The 20879-nt window shown below is 40.7% G+C and overlaps 1 protein-coding gene and 1 non-coding gene across 4 annotated transcripts; both read right to left on the bottom strand.

Moving 5' to 3' along the window:
• Positions 1-1306: 1306 nt before the first annotated feature.
• On the bottom strand, positions 1307-19251 carry KATNA1 (katanin catalytic subunit A1). Of its 3 annotated transcripts, XR_012579619.1 has the most exons (12): positions 19138-19251; positions 14092-14266; positions 13235-13392; positions 12276-12459; positions 10592-10713; positions 9098-9203; positions 8605-8763; positions 7366-7492; positions 5702-5836; positions 5301-5427; positions 4153-4346; positions 1522-1646 (listed from the first exon to the last, which is right to left on the bottom strand). XR_012579619.1 is itself a non-coding variant. In XM_074537771.1 (11 exons), exons 2-11 carry the CDS (start codon positions 14260-14262, stop codon positions 1448-1450), a joined length of 1488 nt encoding a protein of 495 aa, XP_074393872.1. In that variant the 5' UTR covers positions 14263-14266; positions 19138-19251; the 3' UTR covers positions 1307-1447. The 3 variants fall into 3 exon arrangements, 2 of the variants coding, with proteins under 2 accessions (XP_074393872.1, XP_074393873.1); XM_074537771.1 differs by lacking the exon at positions 4153-4346 and having other exon boundaries at positions 1307-1646; XM_074537772.1 differs by lacking the exon at positions 4153-4346 and having other exon boundaries at positions 1307-1646; positions 12276-12441.
• Positions 19252-19477: 226 nt separating this feature from the next.
• Positions 19478-19548, bottom strand: TRNAG-GCC (transfer RNA glycine (anticodon GCC)). Its single transcript has one exon. It is a non-coding gene; the product is annotated as a tRNA-Gly (tRNA).
• Positions 19549-20879: the final 1331 nt, after the last annotated feature.

Genomic DNA, 20879 nt, shown 5'->3' with positions numbered 1-20879 from the left:
TAAGACTATCCGAAAATAGTAAATTTGTTTTCCGTTCTGGAAATGGAAGAATATAAATGAACACATCTGTATACTCACCTTTTTCCTTTCATTTCTGGGCTCATCATGCCAGGTCCACCCAGGGATTCGGGAGCTCTCACAAGATCTCAGTGTTTTAATTGAGCCTCTCACTGTTGGAAGTCCCTTTTCAGCGTGTCCAGCTGTCACTCACAACATAGCCATGAATGTCAGGCACATGAACAAGATGCTCACAATAATGGCATTTACACAGCTGTGTCTCTGAGATGCACTTGCCTCCTACTCAGACTGCAACTTTGCATTACCATTATGAACAGGAATTCCACAGCCAGCTTTATACAGCACGGATCTACCAGCTGGAACAAGTCCAGACCTATTTGATTCATGAAAAATAATGAAGTTTACCCATAAGCAGAGCTACAGCTGGCTGCACTGGGAGGAGCTTGCAGGAAGAAATGTTTCCCAAACAGCAGAAGATGGATAGAAATTAAAGGTGGTTTAGTTACAATTACCACTGTTCAGCACAATCTAAAGTTATTACCTGGATGGTTATTGCAGACTCAGACAATAAGTGGCATGGAGAAGCAGTTAAGTAAAGAAAAATGAGAATTAAGATTTTATGTCAACTGTAAAATCAGGGTTATAAACTGAGCACAAACACAACATGTGCTGCCTTACCATAAAACCATGTAAACCAGAACCCAACTTGCCAGTCTAACGTTTTGCTGCTTGCAGTACCAGTCAGTCAAGGGAGAAATACCTATTGCAGAATTAATGCCAGAAAGCTTTTGATTTCTCAGACTAACAAGGAACCTACACATGTGACAGCATCAGTGCTGGCTGCACAGAATTAGTTTACACCAGCTGGATGTATTTTAATATTATTTAACAGCTACTGTAAACCCATGATGAACTTAACCCCTTGCTCAAACTTCACTAACTCCATTGACTGTTCCAGCACGACCATTGCCATTCCACATCTCAGCCTTTGCACAGGTTCTTCAACAAGAGTTTAATGGTAGAATTCTCCAAGATCAGCTAGGAAAACTGTCTGTGCAACTGCATCTTGTTTGACTCATTTTCAAGTTCTCAGCATCCCTGACTCACTTAGCAGGGCTAGCTTGGGGGGAGTTTGTTGACACAAAAGCAAATTTTCAAGAGTAAATACTGATGAAAAGAGTTCTAGTATTAAAGTAATTTTAAAATCTTGAAAATCTAATCAGATACCATCAGCATTTGAGAAAAATGAGTGATTTCTGAGCTAGTTCAAAGAGAGCTAGGCAGAATATGCATTTTAGAAAAAAATTTATTTAGAATCTGTTGCTCTTAAATTACAAAAGTTAAAAAGAGCACGCAGTGCACTGACACATCACTGATTACTTCTAAAGCTGTTTTAAGACATAAGGTGGTTTTTTCCAGAGAACACAACTCAACATGATCCAAACTCAACTATCCATTTCTCGTATTTCTCAATGTCCGCCGCAGAAACAGATTTAGAAACTTTCTTCAAAGCTATTTCAAAGTCTTCCATAGTTGTTGGCATGTGCATTTCATCTCGAGGAAGATTTCTGATTTCTTCTGGTGTCAAGCCTTCAATACGCCTCCTCATAGCCATCAATGATGCATCTCTGGTCAGGAGGGTGAGAAAATAAAATCATTACTCCATGCAGGATGAGTGAGGTGAGTTCAGTTGTTTGAAAGGCTCAACAAAGCATTCCAGTTAAGCTGCTGCATTCAAAAAGATTCAATAAAGAACTTTAAACTTTTATGGGAACATCTCCAAGTGCTTGTACAAGCTACAATACCATGTAATCCATATTTTTCAAACACAGCATTATCCTCGCTGGATATCTGAAGAGCTACTATTCATAGGCTAGGCAAAGAGGTAAAGACAAACTGACTGAGGTAAAGAAAAGCTGATGTCACTGCATGCCTATGATGCAGCTGCTGTTTACAGTATTTCTAAATAGGAACAAGGCAATAACAATTCCACTCCTCCTAGATATAGAAGGAGTAGCTGGAGTGTTTTGAATGCTTCCTGGTTTAACAGGAATCCCACTTCAAAGATGGGGGTGTCAACAGTATCTACCTCCAACCTCTACACTCAAGAGCTAAATGTTAAATAACAAAATCTGTTCTGTCTGTAGCTCCTCAAACTTCAGGCCTTAATGAGCACTAAGCACTTTTACAAGTGCATCGTTTTCTTTAGTGTTAGGTTTGACTAAATTTAGATTTCCAGCAGTAAATCTGGTGGCAGCAGGTGATAGCTAGTGAGGTGATAATTAGGTAACACTGGAAGGCTGAAGTTCCTGCCAATTCATTGTTACAGGTCTAATAATGACAATAAAACGCTGCTAATCTGTCTAGCAGTATAAAAGATGGAACTGTAATCTTGGTGATATCACAATAGTATATTGTGTCATGCCAGAAGGTGAGAATCCAAAGAGAGAAAAACTTAAACCTTGTCTTCCAGAAGGACTTAGAAAAATGGTTTGAGCATGTTCTGTTTCAGTACCATCCCCTTCCGCTAAAGGAAACCATAACTGTCAGACTTCAGGAATTTAGTAAATAACTCACAGAATCACAGAACATTCTAGCTGGAAGGGACCCACAAGGATCATAAAGTCTAACTCTTAAATAGATGGCCTGTACAGGAATTGAATCCACAACCTTGATATTATTAGCACTATGCTCTGACCAACTGAGCTTATCTCAGTGTTAATTAATAAATTAAAATCTCTTAATACAGGAACTAAAATTTCAGAACAACCAGAAGATTGTCTCGTTGAACTCCATCTCAACCAAGTATCATCACCCTTCACTGTTACATCATCATCTGTAAACCATAAGCTATTGTTACACAATGGGTTGAGGGGACATTCCATGCATCTAATTTGCTTGCAGACAGCAGTTAAAAAAAACAAAGTCCAGCAAAAACAATCCAGCCAACCAGCAACAAGCCCATCATACACCTTAACACACTGATAGAACAGAAGTGCAGCTGCCACCACTTCCTTTTGTGAAGTCATTTTATGGGCAGTCATTCCAAACTGAACCCTTGGTGCTTTCTCAAATGTACTCTTGGTGCCTGAAGAAGCATCAAAACCCTATTCAAAAAACAGGCAGCCACCCACTGCCAGACACAGCAGGGACCAGTTCTGTTCTAAAGGCCCTTCAACACTGACAGTCCACCCAAAACAACCATCCAAAGTTAGTTCATACTCGCATCTAATCTGCAATTTGGGTGCATTTTGTATTTCCTGGATTTTAAAATGAAGGTTCACCTTCATTTCCCCCTGGTTACATGCTGACTGCTACCAACTGTAGTGTTACCTCAGACTGGTTTTCACTCTGGCTCAGCAAACTTTGGACTTTACCTCCAATTCTTTAAGATAGGAGGGTAATTTCAGTAAACCAGAGCTCTTGGATTGTGTCACTAGCAAGGACTGACAGAGTACACGAGTTTGAACTTTACTCTGCTTCTATCCTGAGAGCCTGAACCATAATAAAGCACTTTTAAATCATCCACATATTTTTGTCTCAATGGAAATGAAACAATCATATCCAAGAGCTATTTCTCCTGACACCATGAACAAAGTGTAAATACACAGTAATATGAGTACTTTCTTAGTGACTTCAAACTATGGACATCCAAATCTCAGTTCATCTGGATTTCTGCTTGCTGCCACCTCAGTCATCACTTCAGAGATAGCCACAAATAGAAGATTCAGATGTTTCTTTGTGGTTTTTTTTATCTGTTTGCCTTTTTTAAAAATAGTATTTGTACACAAAGGGGCTTTGGTTAAAAAAAAAAAATCAAAATTAATTATGCACAAATACACAGAAATTTCACTGAAAAACATTACAAGTACTTTCATTTCTAAAATAATTGTATTGATACTCAGTATAAAAGTAATTACAAACAACACGCACTGAACAGACTGGAAGAGACAAACTGTAGCTAAAATGCACAAAGCAGCAGACCAAATAAATTCTCTTTCATATAACATGAACCTATTAGCACAAACTCCTTTCAAAGCAGAACCAAAGATCAAAAGAACACCAGAAATTCACCTCACAAATCTACAAAATGAAACAAATCTCCACAACACAGATTCAGAGCAACTAACATACCATTCTTTTCCCAGACACTGCGCAAGGTTCACTCGGGAAGCTCTACTGAGGTTCCAAACTTTGAGCTCAGCCTGCAGTGGCCCTGCTGACAGAGCCTTGGTGGCAGCTTTGTGTACAAGCTTTGCTTTCATCCCTGTGGCACAGCACACTCCTCTCAGCTGTGCTGCCACTGTCTGCAGAGCCGCGTTTATGATCTAGGCAAGAAACGGAGCCGCGTTGGAGGGAGCAGCCAGAGGTGCTTCTACTCCAGCTCCCTCACCCTGCCCAAAGCCCACACAGGCTGGGCTGGAGCAGCTGGGAGCCCAAGCCTTGCCCTGCCACACTTCAGTGCTACCTCCAAAGCCTGAAAGCAGCTTTAGACAGGTGCTCATCAGATGACAACAGCATCTAAGCAGCTTCAGTTCTCTGTCCCCTACTGCAGGTCTCAGAGCTTGCCACTGCCACAGCCGTGCCACTGCAAGTCTTTGATGTAAACAGGACAGCTAACACTCGTCTCTTAACAGATCAGGCCTCTCCTTCCCTTCCCTTATATTTTCTTTGAAAAATTGGAAAGAATTAGAAGATATTTTTAGTCAATTATTTCAGGAATCTAGGCTAGAGAATAGGCCCATAAACAAATGTATGCCAACAGTACTGAGGAGACAGGGAAACGAAGGAGGTAGCAGAAAACTTTAGTCAGTCTCGTCACAAAAACCAATGTGCTGGGTACACACCTCTTGTACCATCACACAAGACAGTACACCTTTTCCATATCACGAAAGAAGAAAACTCCATGGTTTTACTTTAGTTATTCCAACCTATATCACTGTTGTCCCTCACATGGATTTCTACAGCAATCATATAGCCCAAGCAGAATGACTGCAACTGCACAAATTAACCATCCTCTGGATAATCCTCATGCATGGAATTTAGTCTATATGAAGGAAGATGGAATTTTACACAGCTTACTAGATTACTAGGTTGCAACTACTCTCCAAATGGAAATTTAGGTACATATTAATGCAGTATTTCACCCTTTAGCCATACATAAAAGACAAGTTACAGTCTATTTTTATCCAATAACTTTAATCATGTAAACTGGCCACATTACAAACAGTTTTCCCAAAGTTTGCAGCAGTAGTAACACAAATGATGCAATGTCAGCTTACCTGCATACATTGGTAATGTCTGCACCTGAATAACCCTCCATCTTCTCAGCTATGTTTGCAAGGTCAACATCATCAGCCAGTTCCAGCTCTCGCAGATTTATTTTGAGGAGTTCCTCTCTACCTTTGGCTAACCAGAGAAAAGAAAATTGAGTCTGTACAATTTCCTTTCTGAAGATAAACAATAAATTGAAGGAGGATAAGAGGGAAGAATGAGAAAAAGGATGCTGTACTTGCTACAAGCGTAAATGTTCATGTTTAGATTTAAGCTGGTCCTGAATCCATAAGTGAATTTGCATACATGTATCAATTAAAGTTTTAAACCAAGTGATCAAAACTGAAGGAATGTTGATGAAGTTTAGATTTTAGAATTTTTAACCACTCCTCTCCCCAATTCTTCATACCTGATGGTAAAGGAATGTAAATTCTCTTTTCTAGTCTCCGTCTTAAGGCTTCATCAATATCCCAAGGAAAATTAGTAGCAGCAAGTACCATGACCATCTTAGAAGGATCATCATTTTCAGTAGCCCCCCCAACACCTGCAGTGCAGAAAAGAGGAGGTAAAATATACATGTTTATTGAAATTTCATGTATAGAGAAAACACTTCTGCAGTACCAAAGCAGAACTGTACTCTATTGCACTTTAATGAGCCCAAGCATAACAGAATCACCAAGCACAACAGAGTTTGCTTTTCCATCTCTCTGACAGCCTGCAAGCATGAATGGAAGCCTGGTTTGAACAGCAGCAGGGGCACAGGGCACTGCTCAGACCAGGAAGTTCCTCCCTATCATGGCCAGAATGGTTTTACAGCAGAGTTGTTTGTTTGTACTTCTGCCACAAGAGTGGTTCAATTTTCACACCAACATCGTGTAGCAGCCAGTGAGGAAACAAAGCAACGCCCAGCACCAAAACCAACATTCCCCACAGTATTCACCAAAAGCCACACCAAGGCAGCATGACTCCCCTACAAGGTGCCTTCAATTCCGAAGTCAGGCCAAAGGTTTTATATGTACAGGTGGACTGTGCAAACTGCTGAAGTGAATGTTTAAATTTGGTGGACTAAACCACAACTTCTTAGAGACAAACAGAACACCTCACTTTATAAACACTATGAATCTGTTACAAGGGGAAGAATGTAATTTCATTAAAGTTGCTACTCTCTATATCTACTGCTTTTGCTTAGAACAACAGGATTGGGCTGTGGGACAGCTGCTGTACCTAGTCTGCCTGAGAGTCTGCATATAAAACACAATTTATTAATACTTACATAAATGGATTGAAATAGTTCTTACTAATAAAATCAGATTATGCACATACTTGATATGAGAACAGTATTAGAGCTCTGCTGCTCTTTAAAGACAAAAATAAAAGGGTACAAACATCAGAGAAGGAGAAATAAATATGCAAATCTCCTGACTCATGGAATTCTATCACAAAGCAGACCATAGATTAGCACTTCTCAGTAGTTCCTTTCCTTCTCTCTGCTCCCCAGAATATAAAATGGAGGCTCTCTGTAGCAACTCTGCATTGTTACCTACTTTTGAACTTCATTGACTTCTGAAATCTTAGCCACATATTTGTAGTGAAATCAGTGTTTTAAAATGAAAACTCTCCCAACCACTTCTATAAAACAGAAGATCTTCACTTGTTATTTATATTTTTAGGAGAAAAAGAGATCCCAAAGAAATGAAATGCAATGCTGCTTTTGAAGTTCAAGTAAAAATAGGTAACAGCTCTTTTGAAGCACTTTTTACTTAATTTGGAAGAAGTGAATGATATGCCAGGCAAAGACTGACAGAAGCAGGTTCTTTTTCTGCTACTCTTCTGGAATCTTGTATTTTTCACTGAATCTTCCTTATTCTGAGTCACCAATACAAGACCATAGCTCAGAGGCCAAAAGATCGTTAAATAATGTCACTTGTGGCTGTTAAACCCAATTTCATGTACAGCTTTTGAAAAACTGCCTCTGAAGAATGAAGTTTTCTTTTTTTTTTTGCTTTTTTTTTTTGGTTTCTTGTCCCTCAAGTTTCCTCCAGTCCAGCAGTTCCCAGTGATCAGGTTATTTACCATCCATCTGAACGAGCAGTTCTGCCTTCACACGTCGGCTGGCTTCATGCTCCTCCGAAGTCCCCCTGCGGCTGCAGATGGAGTCAATCTCATCAATAAATATGGTTGTTGGGGCATAAAATCGAGCCTGGAGAAAGCAAAAGATAAAGCACAAGCTGAAATAGCAGTTCACTCCCATTTAAGAAGTTGCAGCATATTCAGAGCTGAGTAATGATGTATTTTCCCCAGGTATCAAACAATCCCCACTATTCCCTCTCTGACCCCAGCCCTCAGGTACAGAGCAGCTGTACATTCATTCAGAGCCTTTGAGGAGAAGGGCTTTTGGCAGTCTTGTAGTTGTTAGAGCTAAAAACTAACATTTCATAAGCCATAGGCTGTTTCCCACATTAGGAGTAACATTTTAAACTGTCATAGTCATCACAGATTACTTGAATAGTATTTCAGTTAAAGCCAGGATGAATGTTAAGCTGGGACATCAGGACATGGAGGCTGTCCAAGAGACAGGTCAACTGCAAAATAACTGACCTTTTTGAAAACAAGAGCATTTAAAGACAAGGATTCAGGATAATAAAAGCTATTGTATCAGAGCAGTTGAGATGCTGTTCATTGTGTTACCTGCATTTTTGAACAATCACATTAAATGAGCTGGTATCCTGCCTAACAGACTATAATGTAAAATATCTTTTATTTCTTGCCTTTTCTGACTATTGTAATTTTAACTCTACTGTCCCCTTCAGTACTGGGCACCCTAGCAAACACTGCACACACACCTGGTAGCACATGGGAAAAAAGACAACTATTTTCTGAGTATTATTTCAAGTATTATGTGCTCTGAAGCCAACTACAGTTTGGAAGGCCGCTTCTTTTAACCACAAACAAAAAGCCACCCACAAAAACAACAAAGCACACAACCTAAATAGGGTTCTCACCCAGAAAGCAATTAATTCCATCCCTAGATTTCCATTCAAGTCTGTTCTGCAGCACTTACCAGCTTATAGTGAGCTACCTCTAATGTAGCAAGCTAACCCTGAAAATAAAAGACTACCTATTTTTCAGCTCTTATAAATCCATTAGGAATAATCTTTAAATGCAAATGGGCAAATCAGAAATGCCCCAAGCATTCCCAGCTTGGAGAGCTGTTTATATACGCTTTAAGTTTGAAACCTTGATAAGGTTTCACTGTTCCAAAGGTGAATCTACTTCATTATCTCCCTGTTCATGTTCAGAAACTTAAATCACCATTTCAAACAGCAGACGAACAAGTTTCTCAGATTCTCCTCTGTATTTTGAGGTAAGTGTGGAAGAAGAAACATTGAAAAAAGTTGTCTTGCATTCAGTGGCTACAGCTTTTGCTAGGAGGGTCTTTCCAGTACCAGGAGGACCAACCATCAGCACACCCTATTAAAATAAAAAAGAACCACGTTTAGGACAAGAATCAAAACAGAGAATTTCACAGTTTGTTTAGTGTAATAGTAAACTACTGGATGTAATTTTCCCTTGAAAAGTTATTCAGAGGTAAGTAATTAATGTCATTATTCACTAGCAAACACCTAGCTGAAGACAGTGTGCAGGTATCTGACTGACATCTTTATTTTGTTATTACTTACAAAATTTATTGTAACTCAAACACAGGAGGAATTTATTTAAATTATAAAACATTTGAAATTTCTTGTTCTGCCAAGACCCAATCTCAAAATCCTACTTAAGATCACATGAGCAGATTTTTTCATACCTTCCACGGTCTTCTAATCCCCTTGAAGAACTCTGGCATCCACATTGGTAAAACTACAGCTTCCTTAAGCAGCTTTTTGGCTTCTACTAAATCAGCAATGTCATCCCTGACAAGAAATAGAAAGTTGTTTGACAGATTCAGACAGCAGGCAAAAGAATCACTCCACAGCTCAAAAAACCACACAATTAAACTTATTACACATTGGTTCTCCCATAAACCTAATTCATTTTCCTGAATTATTCATGTTCTAAAGGCAAAAGCCTGTAACAGCTACAACTGGCATCTGCCTGGCAGACTCTGGATGGATGCAAAAGCAAAAAGAAACTGTGAACTATTTCATTAGAGCAACATTGTCAGTATTCAGAGAAAGACAAGCAGAAGAAAGCAGGTTGGTTAAACTTAGGCTAACTACCGATTATGCTTTCTTGTTTTGCTGAGAGGTTGGATGTCCCTGAAACTTAAATACCATCTTTCATTGTTACAAGAACAACTTGCTGAAGATGGAGCAGAGTTAAACATGATTTTTAGAATTATTTTTCAGAGTTACAAAAGTATGAATTCTTAGATACCTTATAGGCTGGTCTTATTTCCCTGAAAGTAACTTCCAAAGCATTCTTCCTATCAGCATGTGCCCAAGTAACATTTTGGTTTCAAAACACATCTATATGAAGAACTAGTTTAAAATCTGAAGTAGTAACTTAAGACTCAGTATAAAAACTGAAACATATATTTAAATATTAAACTGAAATACAAGGCAGTTGCATGCACACGAAGTGTTTTGTGGGACTGTTGTTTTTTTTTTTAAAGCCTACTTTATTTGCCAGAAGAATTTTGCTCATTTAATCCTCACAAAACCACCTAAGCTTGGAAACATTTAGAACACAAAACAACCTTTATATAAGGTTTATATAAGGTTTAATATTTAACACATTTATGTAAAGGTACTGGCACTGGGTTATATTTTATACTAGTGGCCACATTACATCCAGCAACATTTCAAAGGATTCCTATATTGACGTAACTTATTTGTTAATCAGTTTTCTGTCTTGATATGCCCCAGAGTAGCAAAACAGATTTTCAAATAAAGACACACTGACAGAAATTAGAAACTTTTACAGTGAAAAAGATTATCTCAAAAATTGATCTTAGGACTCTCAGAAAATTTTGTGAAGCTTTGTATGGCCAAGTTGGACAAGACTTTAGGCAACCTGATTTAGAGAATGATGTCCCTGCCATGGCAGGGGACTGCTTTAGCTGATCTTTAAAAGTCCGTCCAGCCCAAACTATTATACGAATATATGTGGGGAAAAAAGTTTTTTGAGTTCTAGAAGTATTCAACTGCATAAAAAGTTTAGTTGCCTGTTTAAAGGCAGTAAGAAAAATCTGTATGTACCTTTTTATATGTAAGTATCTGTTAAAATGCTTAATTCTTGTCATATCACATGAGAGGAAACAGAAATAGCTCAAGAGATTAGCAGCAGTACTCAAACTTACCATCGGATGTTGGGATTCTGAGAAATGATATCTCTTTCCAAAGCTTCTACTAAGTCTTTGTCATATCCAGTACTATCAAATTTCTTTGGTTCAGACTCTGAAATCTCAGATGTGGATTTGCTCTACATATAAAGAATATAACAATGTAAATACATAACACAGGCCATGCTACTAATGAATTTTTACCATAAGTCCACAATAGCATCATATTTTTAGAAGGTGGCAACATAAACCAGCATGAAAATTATGAAGCATCTGTACTACAGCTGCACTGCAGGATGGATCTGTGTGTTTCACCCAGATTTCTGTACTGCCCTGGTTCCATTTCCTTCTCCCCAAAGCCAGCAGGTTGTACTGATGCAGTTTCTTTGTTTTTGGTACCTCATCAAAACTCCATATACCTATCCCAGTGTAACAGCTTCTGCCTCTTCTCCCACAGAAATCTGAAACTATCTGAGACACAGTAAGGGAAAATTATGTGTAAGACTGGACCAAACTGTCACACTGAGAGTATCTCAAATTCTCAAAGTGTCACAAATATGCCATGTATGTGGGACGCAAAAAAAAAAAAATTAAGCATGATTTCCACATGTAGAATGAGCAATGGTGAGACCAGAGGGGTAAAACCAGAGCTAATTAACTGATACAGAAGCATGGACATGAACAGCAGAGAAGCAGCTCTGCAGCAGAGTCAAAGCAAAGAAGCTACATAGAAAGGGCTCAAACAGCAGAGACCATGCAACTGAAAGGAAATAAAATGCACTAGACATACCCTGGTTTTATACATTTAACAGCAAGCACTGGTGATGACAGAACAACTGTAAAAGAGAAAAAGAGACCTATCCTGTCTCTCTGTGGGTATATTTGATGGGGAAAGGATTATCACTCAAAGGCAACCTAATTTACCTCCTAATAAAGGTAGTAGCTTACATAGCTAAACAACTTCACCCTCGTAGACTATATTTTCTCCACAGGCACCTGGCCACAACTTAAGGCTGCTGAAGCTGACAAACTATTGCATGGATACTTGATTTATTTAGACCCTGGAAAGCAATGAATCTGCTGTTTCTTCTATGGTCTCTTACCTTGGTCATCTGCTAAATTTATGGTGACCAGAGGACAAAAATTAAAGCACTCTGCCAAGAACAGTTCAAGAATACTGGCATTTTGTTCATTTACAACTAAGAGAGTATAGAGCTAGCAATGTATCTCAAAAAAAAAAAAAAAAAAAAAGAAACAGAAAAAAGGCAAGGTATTGTGTCTAAACAGTTCCCAGTATCCCCAGTGAGGGAGACTCCACAACCCCTCTGGACAACCTCTCTGTTCCAGTGTGTGGTTACCCACACAGTAAAAAAGTGCTTTCTCATGTTCAGGTAGAACTTCCAGTTCCTGCCTGTGGCCTCTTGTCCTATTGCTTGGCACCACCAAGAAGAGCCTGGAAATACCCTCTTGGCACCCACCTTCAGATACATTTACCAGATCCCAACTTCCCAGAGCGACTGCTTGTTTTTAATTAATCCATAACCAACACTGTGCACAAAGAAAAGACACCTTACAAGGTGAGATTCAAACCAGCACACTGACGTGAACAGAAGAAACATTTTATAGGCATTTTACATTACAGTCAGTAGTGAGAAAGCACAACTGAGCTTCTCAACTCCACAAAGTTAATTTCCAAGCTTACCTTTTCCTCTTTTCCTTTGTTTTGCTGGTCCTTTTTCTCCCGGCTGCGGACCGCCTTCCCTTTATCGCTGGGGTTGCGAGAGTTCAGGCGGTGGGAGCCCCTGGCAGCTGCACCCGCGCGGCTGCTGTGCCCTCTGCAGTCACTGCACGGAGCAGACTGACGCTTCCTGGGCCCGGGCGAAGCTCTGGTTAGTTGTAACACATGCAAAAGCCTCAGTGTAAAGCCACTGGGGAGCACCACATAACCAAATTGACTGGCTACAAACTGAAAAGCCACATGGCTCAAGGTAAAAATCTGTACGTCAGAAACCAACAGGCATTTTTAGATGGTGACTGAAAATCCATTTTCCTCGTGCCACAACCTCAGTGTTCACCTGGTTAAAACAAGTGCCTTGCTTTGCATATTTCATCAGTAGAAGTAATATGGAGATTAAAAAACACTAACCAGCAAACAATAATTTGACAATACAGCTAAAGTAATCTAACAGCCACTTTCTGTCAAAATGCACAGTTCTGTGTGTCTGCTTTGCACATACTCTTGTCTCCTCCTTCATGCTACCACTGGCATGTGTTAGAACTTCTAGTGAACCAAGCCAGACTCACAAAAAAAGGCAAAAAAACCAAACAAAAACCACTAGACACACAGAACAATCTCTTTAGCATCCTGAACCAGCTAATTAACACCAACAGAGAAAAAAGTGAAATAAAAACTCAAAACCAAAAACCAAACAACTCGGGCAACAGTGTGTGGGGGAAAGAACTTTGACATTAGCCAGGACTATGTAAGATAAAACCCTCAGAACATCCACCTGACACCTCCTTCACCACAAATGGTGTCAAGCTACTGGTGCAAGTGTTACACACCTAAGCTCAAGAACAAGAATTACACCACAACAGGCTGAAGTCCAAGCACACTTTGTCCTGATAAATATTAATTTAGGTCTCCAGGTTTCCTCTTACCTACGTTCAGCAGGTACTGGCAAAGACCACACTTCTGCATCGTGAGCTGGTAATTCTTGTTGTGAGGCTTTCAATGGAGTATTGTCTAGTTTAAAACTCTCCAGTGTTTTCATTATATCTTTCACATGCTTAGCTTCCACACTTATCTCCTGCCAAACCTGATTTAAAAAAAAAAAAAAGGTAGATTAAGCACATTGGAAATAAGTTTGTAACAGTCCTCTGTTCAAGCCCATGAAATGCCTGGATGGATTCCACAGGGTTTAATGAGCTACCTAATTCTACTTCAATAAACAAGAAATATGCACATTAGATATTAAGGAGGCTTTTCTGTCTTCCTCAGCACAATTAAAGAACAAACGAAGAGATTTTGGATTAAATATCAAAGAGACTTTTGACAAATTTTGCGGATTAAATAGGTATGACAGAACCTAACAGACTGAATATCAATCAAAAGCATCAACCTAATAGGCAGAATATCAGTGAAAACAAAAGAGAGTTTTTGCTGAGGACAAATTATCAACTTGCTGTTAAGGACCTTAGTCCCACTAAAACACTGAGGGAAATAAGACCCTAAAGAGACCAGGCTAAAATCTTGAGCATAGCAGCAGTACTCATCAGCATAGCTGTCAGGGCAGACAGTGCACAGAGCCATGTTTCACTGACTGTTCTGCCACTGTCAGACAAAGAAGTCATTAAGATGACTTAAGTCTATATAACAAAAAAGAAGCCTGTATATAACAACACTAGCATATCAGAGAATGGGGTAAGAATTTTTATATTTTTGCTTGCAATAAGATAAGGAATTCTTGCTACTTCAATGCTTTTCCCTCAAAATGTGCCAGAAAAGTGCTATTTACCTGCTGCCACTTCTGTTGCAGATAGGTATCTCTCACAGAGTACAGATACTTGTTCATTTGGTCAAGAACTCCCTGGTAGTAGACCATGGCAGAGTCGTAATTTCCCAGTAAGGCATATTCACGGGCCAACTTCACATTCTCAATGATCATAACAAGGCTCATGTTCAACATGAAGCTGAAAAAAAATAAAAAATATTAAAGAAGTAAAAAACCAACTGAGGACTGAAACAATTTTTTGCAAGTATTTTCATATGCTTATTACCTCATTTGGCATATCAAAACTTAGAAGCTGAGAAAAAAGCGGTTACAAAAAAAAAGGCCTAAAAGGAATGCCATACACATAAAAAGATAATTGATGTTCTATTAGTAGAAATTAAGCTTTTCATGTCACAGCTTTGTTTCTTGTCATGGAGATTCTGTCAAAAAGCCCATGTAAGATGGGCAGACTTAAATGCACTATTACAAGTCACAGTTGCATACTCTCCTTACCCCTTTATTCTACTGTAAGGTAAACTAGTATTTTACTGTGTCTGGCCTGTCTTGTGTGGTTTAAAAAAAAAACACCAATCAAGCAGTAAATCAAAGCCCTTCCTCCTAATGCATTATGTTTCGTTAATTTTTTTTGCCTTAACATTCTGTGCATGTGTATTTTAATAGTCTGATTTTGCCTTGTGAAAAACACTATTCTTCTATTAGCTTGATTTTACAATTCTGCATTTTTATTAAATGTTTCTCTGAACAAATATCCACCTTCCGTGCCCAGCTTGCACCTTCCTATCACCTTCCTTCTTACACCTACAAAGAAATCCCTGAAAAACATCAAAGCTGTTTAAGTTATCACTGAAAGGTAAGCAAAAGCCACAATTAAACATTTAGTGTGCAACCACCCATTTTATTTAACACTGTTCAAACCATGCTGCTTTTCCCTGTCAGTGGTGCTTGTTTGTGTTTTTTTGGAGCAAACATCACAGACTGTGACTACTTCCACTTTGCAGCCCCAACAGAATCTGCACTTTTAGATTAGAATAGTACAGAAATATTATTTATACAAGTATAGTGTAAGCAGAAGCAGACTCATTCTTTACAGTGCCACTGTCCATGGAACAGCTGTCCCACATTATTGTGTCTTACATACCCCAGACCCTTCTTCTCCAACACACTCGTGCTGTCTCCACTTTTCTTGTCTCTTACACACCAAGCATTTCCCCACTCTCCCCATAATTTCCTAACCAGGCACAGAAAACATTAAAATCAGCAAAAAACCACGCCTGCAAGAGAGTCATCCTGCTCTCATTTTGGCACCTGTACCCAGTGCCAGGAAGAAGCAACTGCAGACAAGCAACTCCAGCTAAGCCCTGGGATGAAGCATACTTGATACAGATCAACTATTTAAAGAATGTAAGAGGCACTAAATTCACATGCGCAACAAACAGACTTAGGCTGAATATATTTCAGGACCAGGTCAGGGTCAAGATTGGACACATTATCAGAGGTTTCAGAAGCCACTCTTTGCACACACCTGCCAACCTATTGTTAATATGTGAGCTCTCCACCGTAAAGAGGGGCTTCTAAGTACAAATCAAACATTTTAGAGCTTTCACTCCTTTTTCTGTCCCCTTCCCAAGTAGTTTCACACACAGAAACATAGCTCAGGCATTCCTGAGCCAATATCCTCTTCTTTATTTGCCTCCTTCCTCTTCCTTCCCCAGTTTCCATTAGAGCAAATAGCTGCTGTCAAAATTTTCAGTGCAGAGCAGCAAAACTGACAGCAGCAGAGCTGAAGAGGGGCCTCTGAGAGCCCCCAGCCACCCCTGCAGAGGGGTGAGAGGGAACCTGCACGCTGTAATCTCACCCCAGCCACACACTCGCCCAGCTGGCCACGATGCCTACAAGCTGATACAGTAAATGCAACCACCAACTACAAAGATTAACGTGTCCCAAGCCAAATAGGCTTTGGAGACACAGTTTGGCTCGGGAGTTTTGTTGGTTTTAACCTCAGGAGAAAGAGCCTGAAGATGTTTGCCAACTGCTGTATGGATATCACACAGATGTTAAAGTTTTCCCTGCTGTATTTAGGAGCGAGCTTTTCCACTCCTGCTCATCCTACCAGATACACCTGTTTGCCTGTGCTGAGAACTCAAACCGATGACTAACACTGCTGAAATCACAAGTTGAGCAAGATGCTAATAGACATTTTAAAAATCAAGTAATAGCAAGTTACGAAAACCAAACTAGACTTTTAAATACATAGGGAAGTCATAGGTTACTTTTTTCACTGAATGCTGTAGGAGCAATCCAAGCAGAACAGCAACTTTATATATACAGAAAAAGAATAAAAAAGTTCATATAAGAATAGTTTTCATCTGGAAATGTGAAAGTAACTAGAATTAGGAAAAAAGTAACAACATAACTAAAGAGGCTAAGTCAGAAAGCTTGGGACCAAAAAGATAGCAATGCACATAATGGAAGAGTCAAGGACATTTTCAGGTTAGAAAGGGCAGAGAACGTAATGACAGGAAGTAGAAACAGAAATGTAAGCCGACTAAACTAGCAACTTGTGGGAAGAAAAAAAAGAAAAAAGAAGGTGCTCACTCAAGCTTATAATGCTTTTGGAATCTACCTGTGTCATTAGCACTATTGAAAATGCAAGATAATTTGGTTTAAACTAGAAAGCCAATTTAATTTCTTGCTTCATCTTGACTCATAAGAGCAAAAGAGCTTGAAGTGGCTTCCAAACACAAGGCTCTTGAGGACAAGAGAGGCAGAAAAAGCTGCTGGCTCTGCTTATGTCTGGACACGCCACTGCTGCTGCCACAACTTCAGGCAGTGTCAGATCTGATACGCTAATGAGAGTCCATGGGTCTGCTGCACGTGTGAGTGAAGATGGTGAAGCAGCTCTAAGGAGGAAAAAGAAGAGTTAGAGCACTAGTCTGAAAGCAGACTGAAGTTTGTGGCAGAAGGTGACTATACACTGGGGCAGCTCAGCAGGGTGGAGGACATGGGAGAGGCATGACTACACACGAATCCAGAGTTAAACCAGAACTGAAGGGATTAAAACTCTCACAAAACTAATCCTGCACTACTTAATAATCTTTAAAGTATTTACAAATACTTAGCAGTATCACACGTGTTTACAAATACTTGGTGCTATCATGTAACAGGATGTCAAAGCAGCACTTATCAGCCACAACCTTCCCATGAATCATGACCAGTGAAATTATCTATGTTCCAACAGCCACTGAAACAGAGAAGAGCCCATAAAGTTTACAGTGAACAGGATATAAGGAAAATAACCTAAGCACTTTGTCTTGCAAGTTTAATTCTTCACTGTGTACAAACACACAGACTTCCCAACAAGAATAATCGCTCTTCACACCAGCTGTACCAGTGTGATATACCAGTGGGTATATAAGGTTCCCTGAAATTAACCCACCTCTAGTTACAAAATACATTTTATCATTTGCTCCAAGGACCTAAAATATTTCTGGAGTATAGAACAGCCAAGTCCAGCAAGGGTTGAACCTAACAAAAGTTCAAGATCTCTTCAGCTTTGTTAGGTTCAAGATCCCTACAGCTTGTGAGAATGAGGTTTTGGAACTTATTTTTGTACTTCATTTGAAAGATACCAGCCATTATCAAGAACCATTATAACCATTATCAAGAAAACCCTGGGGACACTTCACGTTTTCCATAATAACTTCAAGAAATCATCAGTGGAAATGACTGCAAGTAATTTCTGCTCACAGTCACACGTTAGAATCCAGAAACATTGCATCAATCTCATAACACAAAGAAGTCCCCCAAACTTTAAAAAGAAAAGAAGATATTGACTGATAGTGTGTCAATTACAGTGGTGGACCTGCTGACTGGAAGGCACGAACCGTACATGGAAAATACGTTCAATGAGTTCTTCGCTCCAACCTTAACGCCTGGACTAAGCCAGAGCCTGAATTTTGGCAGAGCGCACATGTGGAAACACATTATTTCATCCTGCTATACAGGCTCTGACATCAAAGCAACCCTGTAATATTTGCAAAGTTCTCTTGGCAAGCCAGATGAGAAAAAAACACCCCAAAGTAACAGCTTTCAGGAATCAGTTTTTGCTGATGACACAATGGCCTGCATCACCTCTGAGATCCCTTCCACCTTTAATACTCTTTGTCATAACATCCATGGCATGCAACATTTGGTATCAACAAGTGACTGTGTTGATTCCTTGGGAAGGAGAGCTGCCAGACTTACTGGATACTAAACAAAAGGGTTCTCACCCAGTTGCTGTATTTAACAGTAACGGTTGGCAGAAGAACAACCGCCAGCAGCCACAAACATAAGCGTGGTTGGCTGGCAGTTTGCGGAAAACAAAAAACATTACAAAAATCAATCAACAGGTAGAGACACATGGGTGGCATGTGATTTTATGTTTTCCAGGCTAAACCTTTCAGAAGGCTTTACTAAACAGGCCTCTCCCCACTTCATGGGGGCTGGCATTCTTTTTGACGATCAGTGTTAAATTAACAAATTTCTCTGGCAGTTTAGAGAGGTCCGCGGGTGAACAGATATTTGAAATCGCTGCCTGCGATTTCAGCTCCACAGAGAGCTTCTCTCTCTCTGGAGAGAAAACTTGCATCATCGCAGATTACTGCACATTAATAAAAAACTCCCAAACAACACAGCAGGTGGAGGGCGAAGGGAGACTTGGGAGGCAGAGCTCCGTGCCCGGGCCAGTGCCAGCAGCCCCCGGAGCCCAGCCCGGCGGGTTGCGGGGCCGGGAGCGCCGGCCGCACCTGCGGGCAGCGGCAGCCCCCGACGGCGCCGAGCACGTGTGAGCCACAGCCCCGGCACAACGAGCTCCGTGCTCACGGCTGTGGCGACAGCAACCCCCGTGGCCCCTGGCCCTCCGGCCGCAGGGCAGAGCAGCCGGAGCCCGGCCGTGCCCGAGAACTCTCGGGGTGGCCCCACCACACGGGGCGCGCCTGCCGCCCCCCGTCCCGGGCCCGCCTGTCCCTGCGGCCCGGCCGGACCCGCGGGCCCGTCCCGCTCACTTACTCCTCTCCGGAGCTCGCACCCGCGGCGGCGACAGCAGCTCACGGCGGCAGCAGCCACGACCCCTCCAGTTCTTCCGCCCCCTTCCTCCCGCAGCGGCGCTGGCCCCGCCCCGGCCCTGCCCGCCACCTCCTCCCGCCGCCGCCGCCGGCAATTTTTGAAGGCAAATCCGGCTGCGTCACTTCCAGCCTGGTGGGACCGGGGAGAAGGTCCGCGCAGCCGGACTGACAAAGAGTTGGTGTCTCTTTGAGCGTTATGACTAAAAGCGAAGAGCTGGTTTGGTTTTAAATGTTAACAGCGGGGGAAAAAAAAAAAATTAACAAGGCGGCAAAAAAAAAGCAACTGCATTGGCCGGGAATCGAACCCGGGCCTCCCGCGTGGCAGGCGAGAATTCTACCACTGAACCACCAATGCTTATGCGGTTGAGTTGCTTTACCTCCCTATGGCGAAGGTGACAAATGCGAATGTCCTTGTCCCACGGTACTTGCCCAGAATTCTGTCCTGATGACCGAGCGCGTTTCTTTGGCTATTTCTTTTCCGTAACTCACAAATATGAGTTTTGCCGAGTGAACAGCAAGCACCCACTTTTATCTACGCGTTCTTTGCTTGTGACTTGTCTGCACCTTTTCAAGCTTTCATAGATGGTGTCGTTCTGGGGAAGAAAACGCGTCTGAGTGTGCTGAGGAAAACCTGCTGCCGAGCAGAGTCAGACCGGGAAACTGCCCTTAAGTGTCCCTGATGCAGCAGTACCTCGTCACCTGTCTAAATAGACTCAGCTGCTTAGCAACAAATAGGATCTAAAGGTTGGGCACAAGGCAGGAGGTTTATGATAGTCCTTCAGGTGAACTCCAAACCCCCACAGCAGTATGTCATCCTTTAATTAAGTGTATCACATTCATTCTTACTCGTCTTGTTACTCTATTTCTACCCATTCTTAAACTGGCAGTTTTAGTCTATCCCTTTAACAAATGTCTATGTTTAAAACAACCATTCCTACATTGCTTCAGCTGTAAAGAAAAGTTTCTAAAATTTTAAGTGTTTCACATCACTTGATTGATGATAGCTGAAGGAATTTTTCTCCCCTTTTTAGGTGGGCTAATGAATAAAGAATGGTGCTGTACTTTCACAACCTCCTCCCCAAGTGTGGAAGGATTAAGATATAACTCAGTCTCTCCAATAACACATTAGTTTCAGCTTTAGCACTTTGAGATGGGCAGGAATTTTCACAAAGACAAATACAGATGAAAGCTGTGATACATTGCCCTCTTAAGGAACAGCTTCACAGTGCATAATGTATGCATAATAAATAATAAAAATAATAATAGTAATTAATAAGATTTACTTATTTTATGGAAGAGGGAGCAGAGGACACAGAAAGAACACCAACAAGTTGAACTCTTGAACATCAAGATGTATCCTTCTGCGAACAGGTTACAAACATGAAGTGACAGCCAAGTACAATAGCATTCCTGCTCTTACACTTGTGCCATTTTATTGTTAAACAGAAGAGCTGCTGCAGCATGAACAGGACTTGTAGAGGAGGGGTGTGAAGGAGGAGAGAAAAATAAACACAATTGGGCAACTAATGTTCATATTTCATGTCTAAATAGCCAAAATAACAATATGATTTTCACTTCTTATAAAGATCCAGTGTGGGATTTATTATTCCATCAAGTGTTACACTACAGACACCAATTCTGAGAAAACAGGAACAGTTTCAATAACTCAGGAACGTCACCGACTGC

The sequence above is a fragment of the Zonotrichia albicollis genome, chromosome 3, assembly GCF_047830755.1.
Source record: "Zonotrichia albicollis isolate bZonAlb1 chromosome 3, bZonAlb1.hap1, whole genome shotgun sequence".
NCBI lineage: Eukaryota > Metazoa > Chordata > Aves > Passeriformes > Passerellidae > Zonotrichia > Zonotrichia albicollis.
The sequence above is the reverse complement of the archived record's forward strand: the minus strand, read 5'-3'. Positions and strand labels throughout refer to the sequence as shown.

What these genes read in the sequence shown, in the direction of transcription:
- KATNA1 (XM_074537771.1), bottom strand. Translation starts at nt 14,262, where the DNA reads ATGTTGAACATGAGCCTTGTTATGATCATTGAGAATGTGAAGTTGGCC. An exon ending in CCAGTACCTGCTGAACGTAG is followed by an intron (nt 12,460 to 13,234) that starts GTAAGAGGAAAC and finishes ACAACTAACCAG; the next exon opens with AGCTTCGCCCGGGCCCAGGA. An exon ending in ACAAAGGAAAAGAGGAAAAG is followed by an intron (nt 10,714 to 12,275) that starts GTAAGCTTGGAA and finishes CTTTATATGTAG; the next exon opens with AGCAAATCCACATCTGAGAT.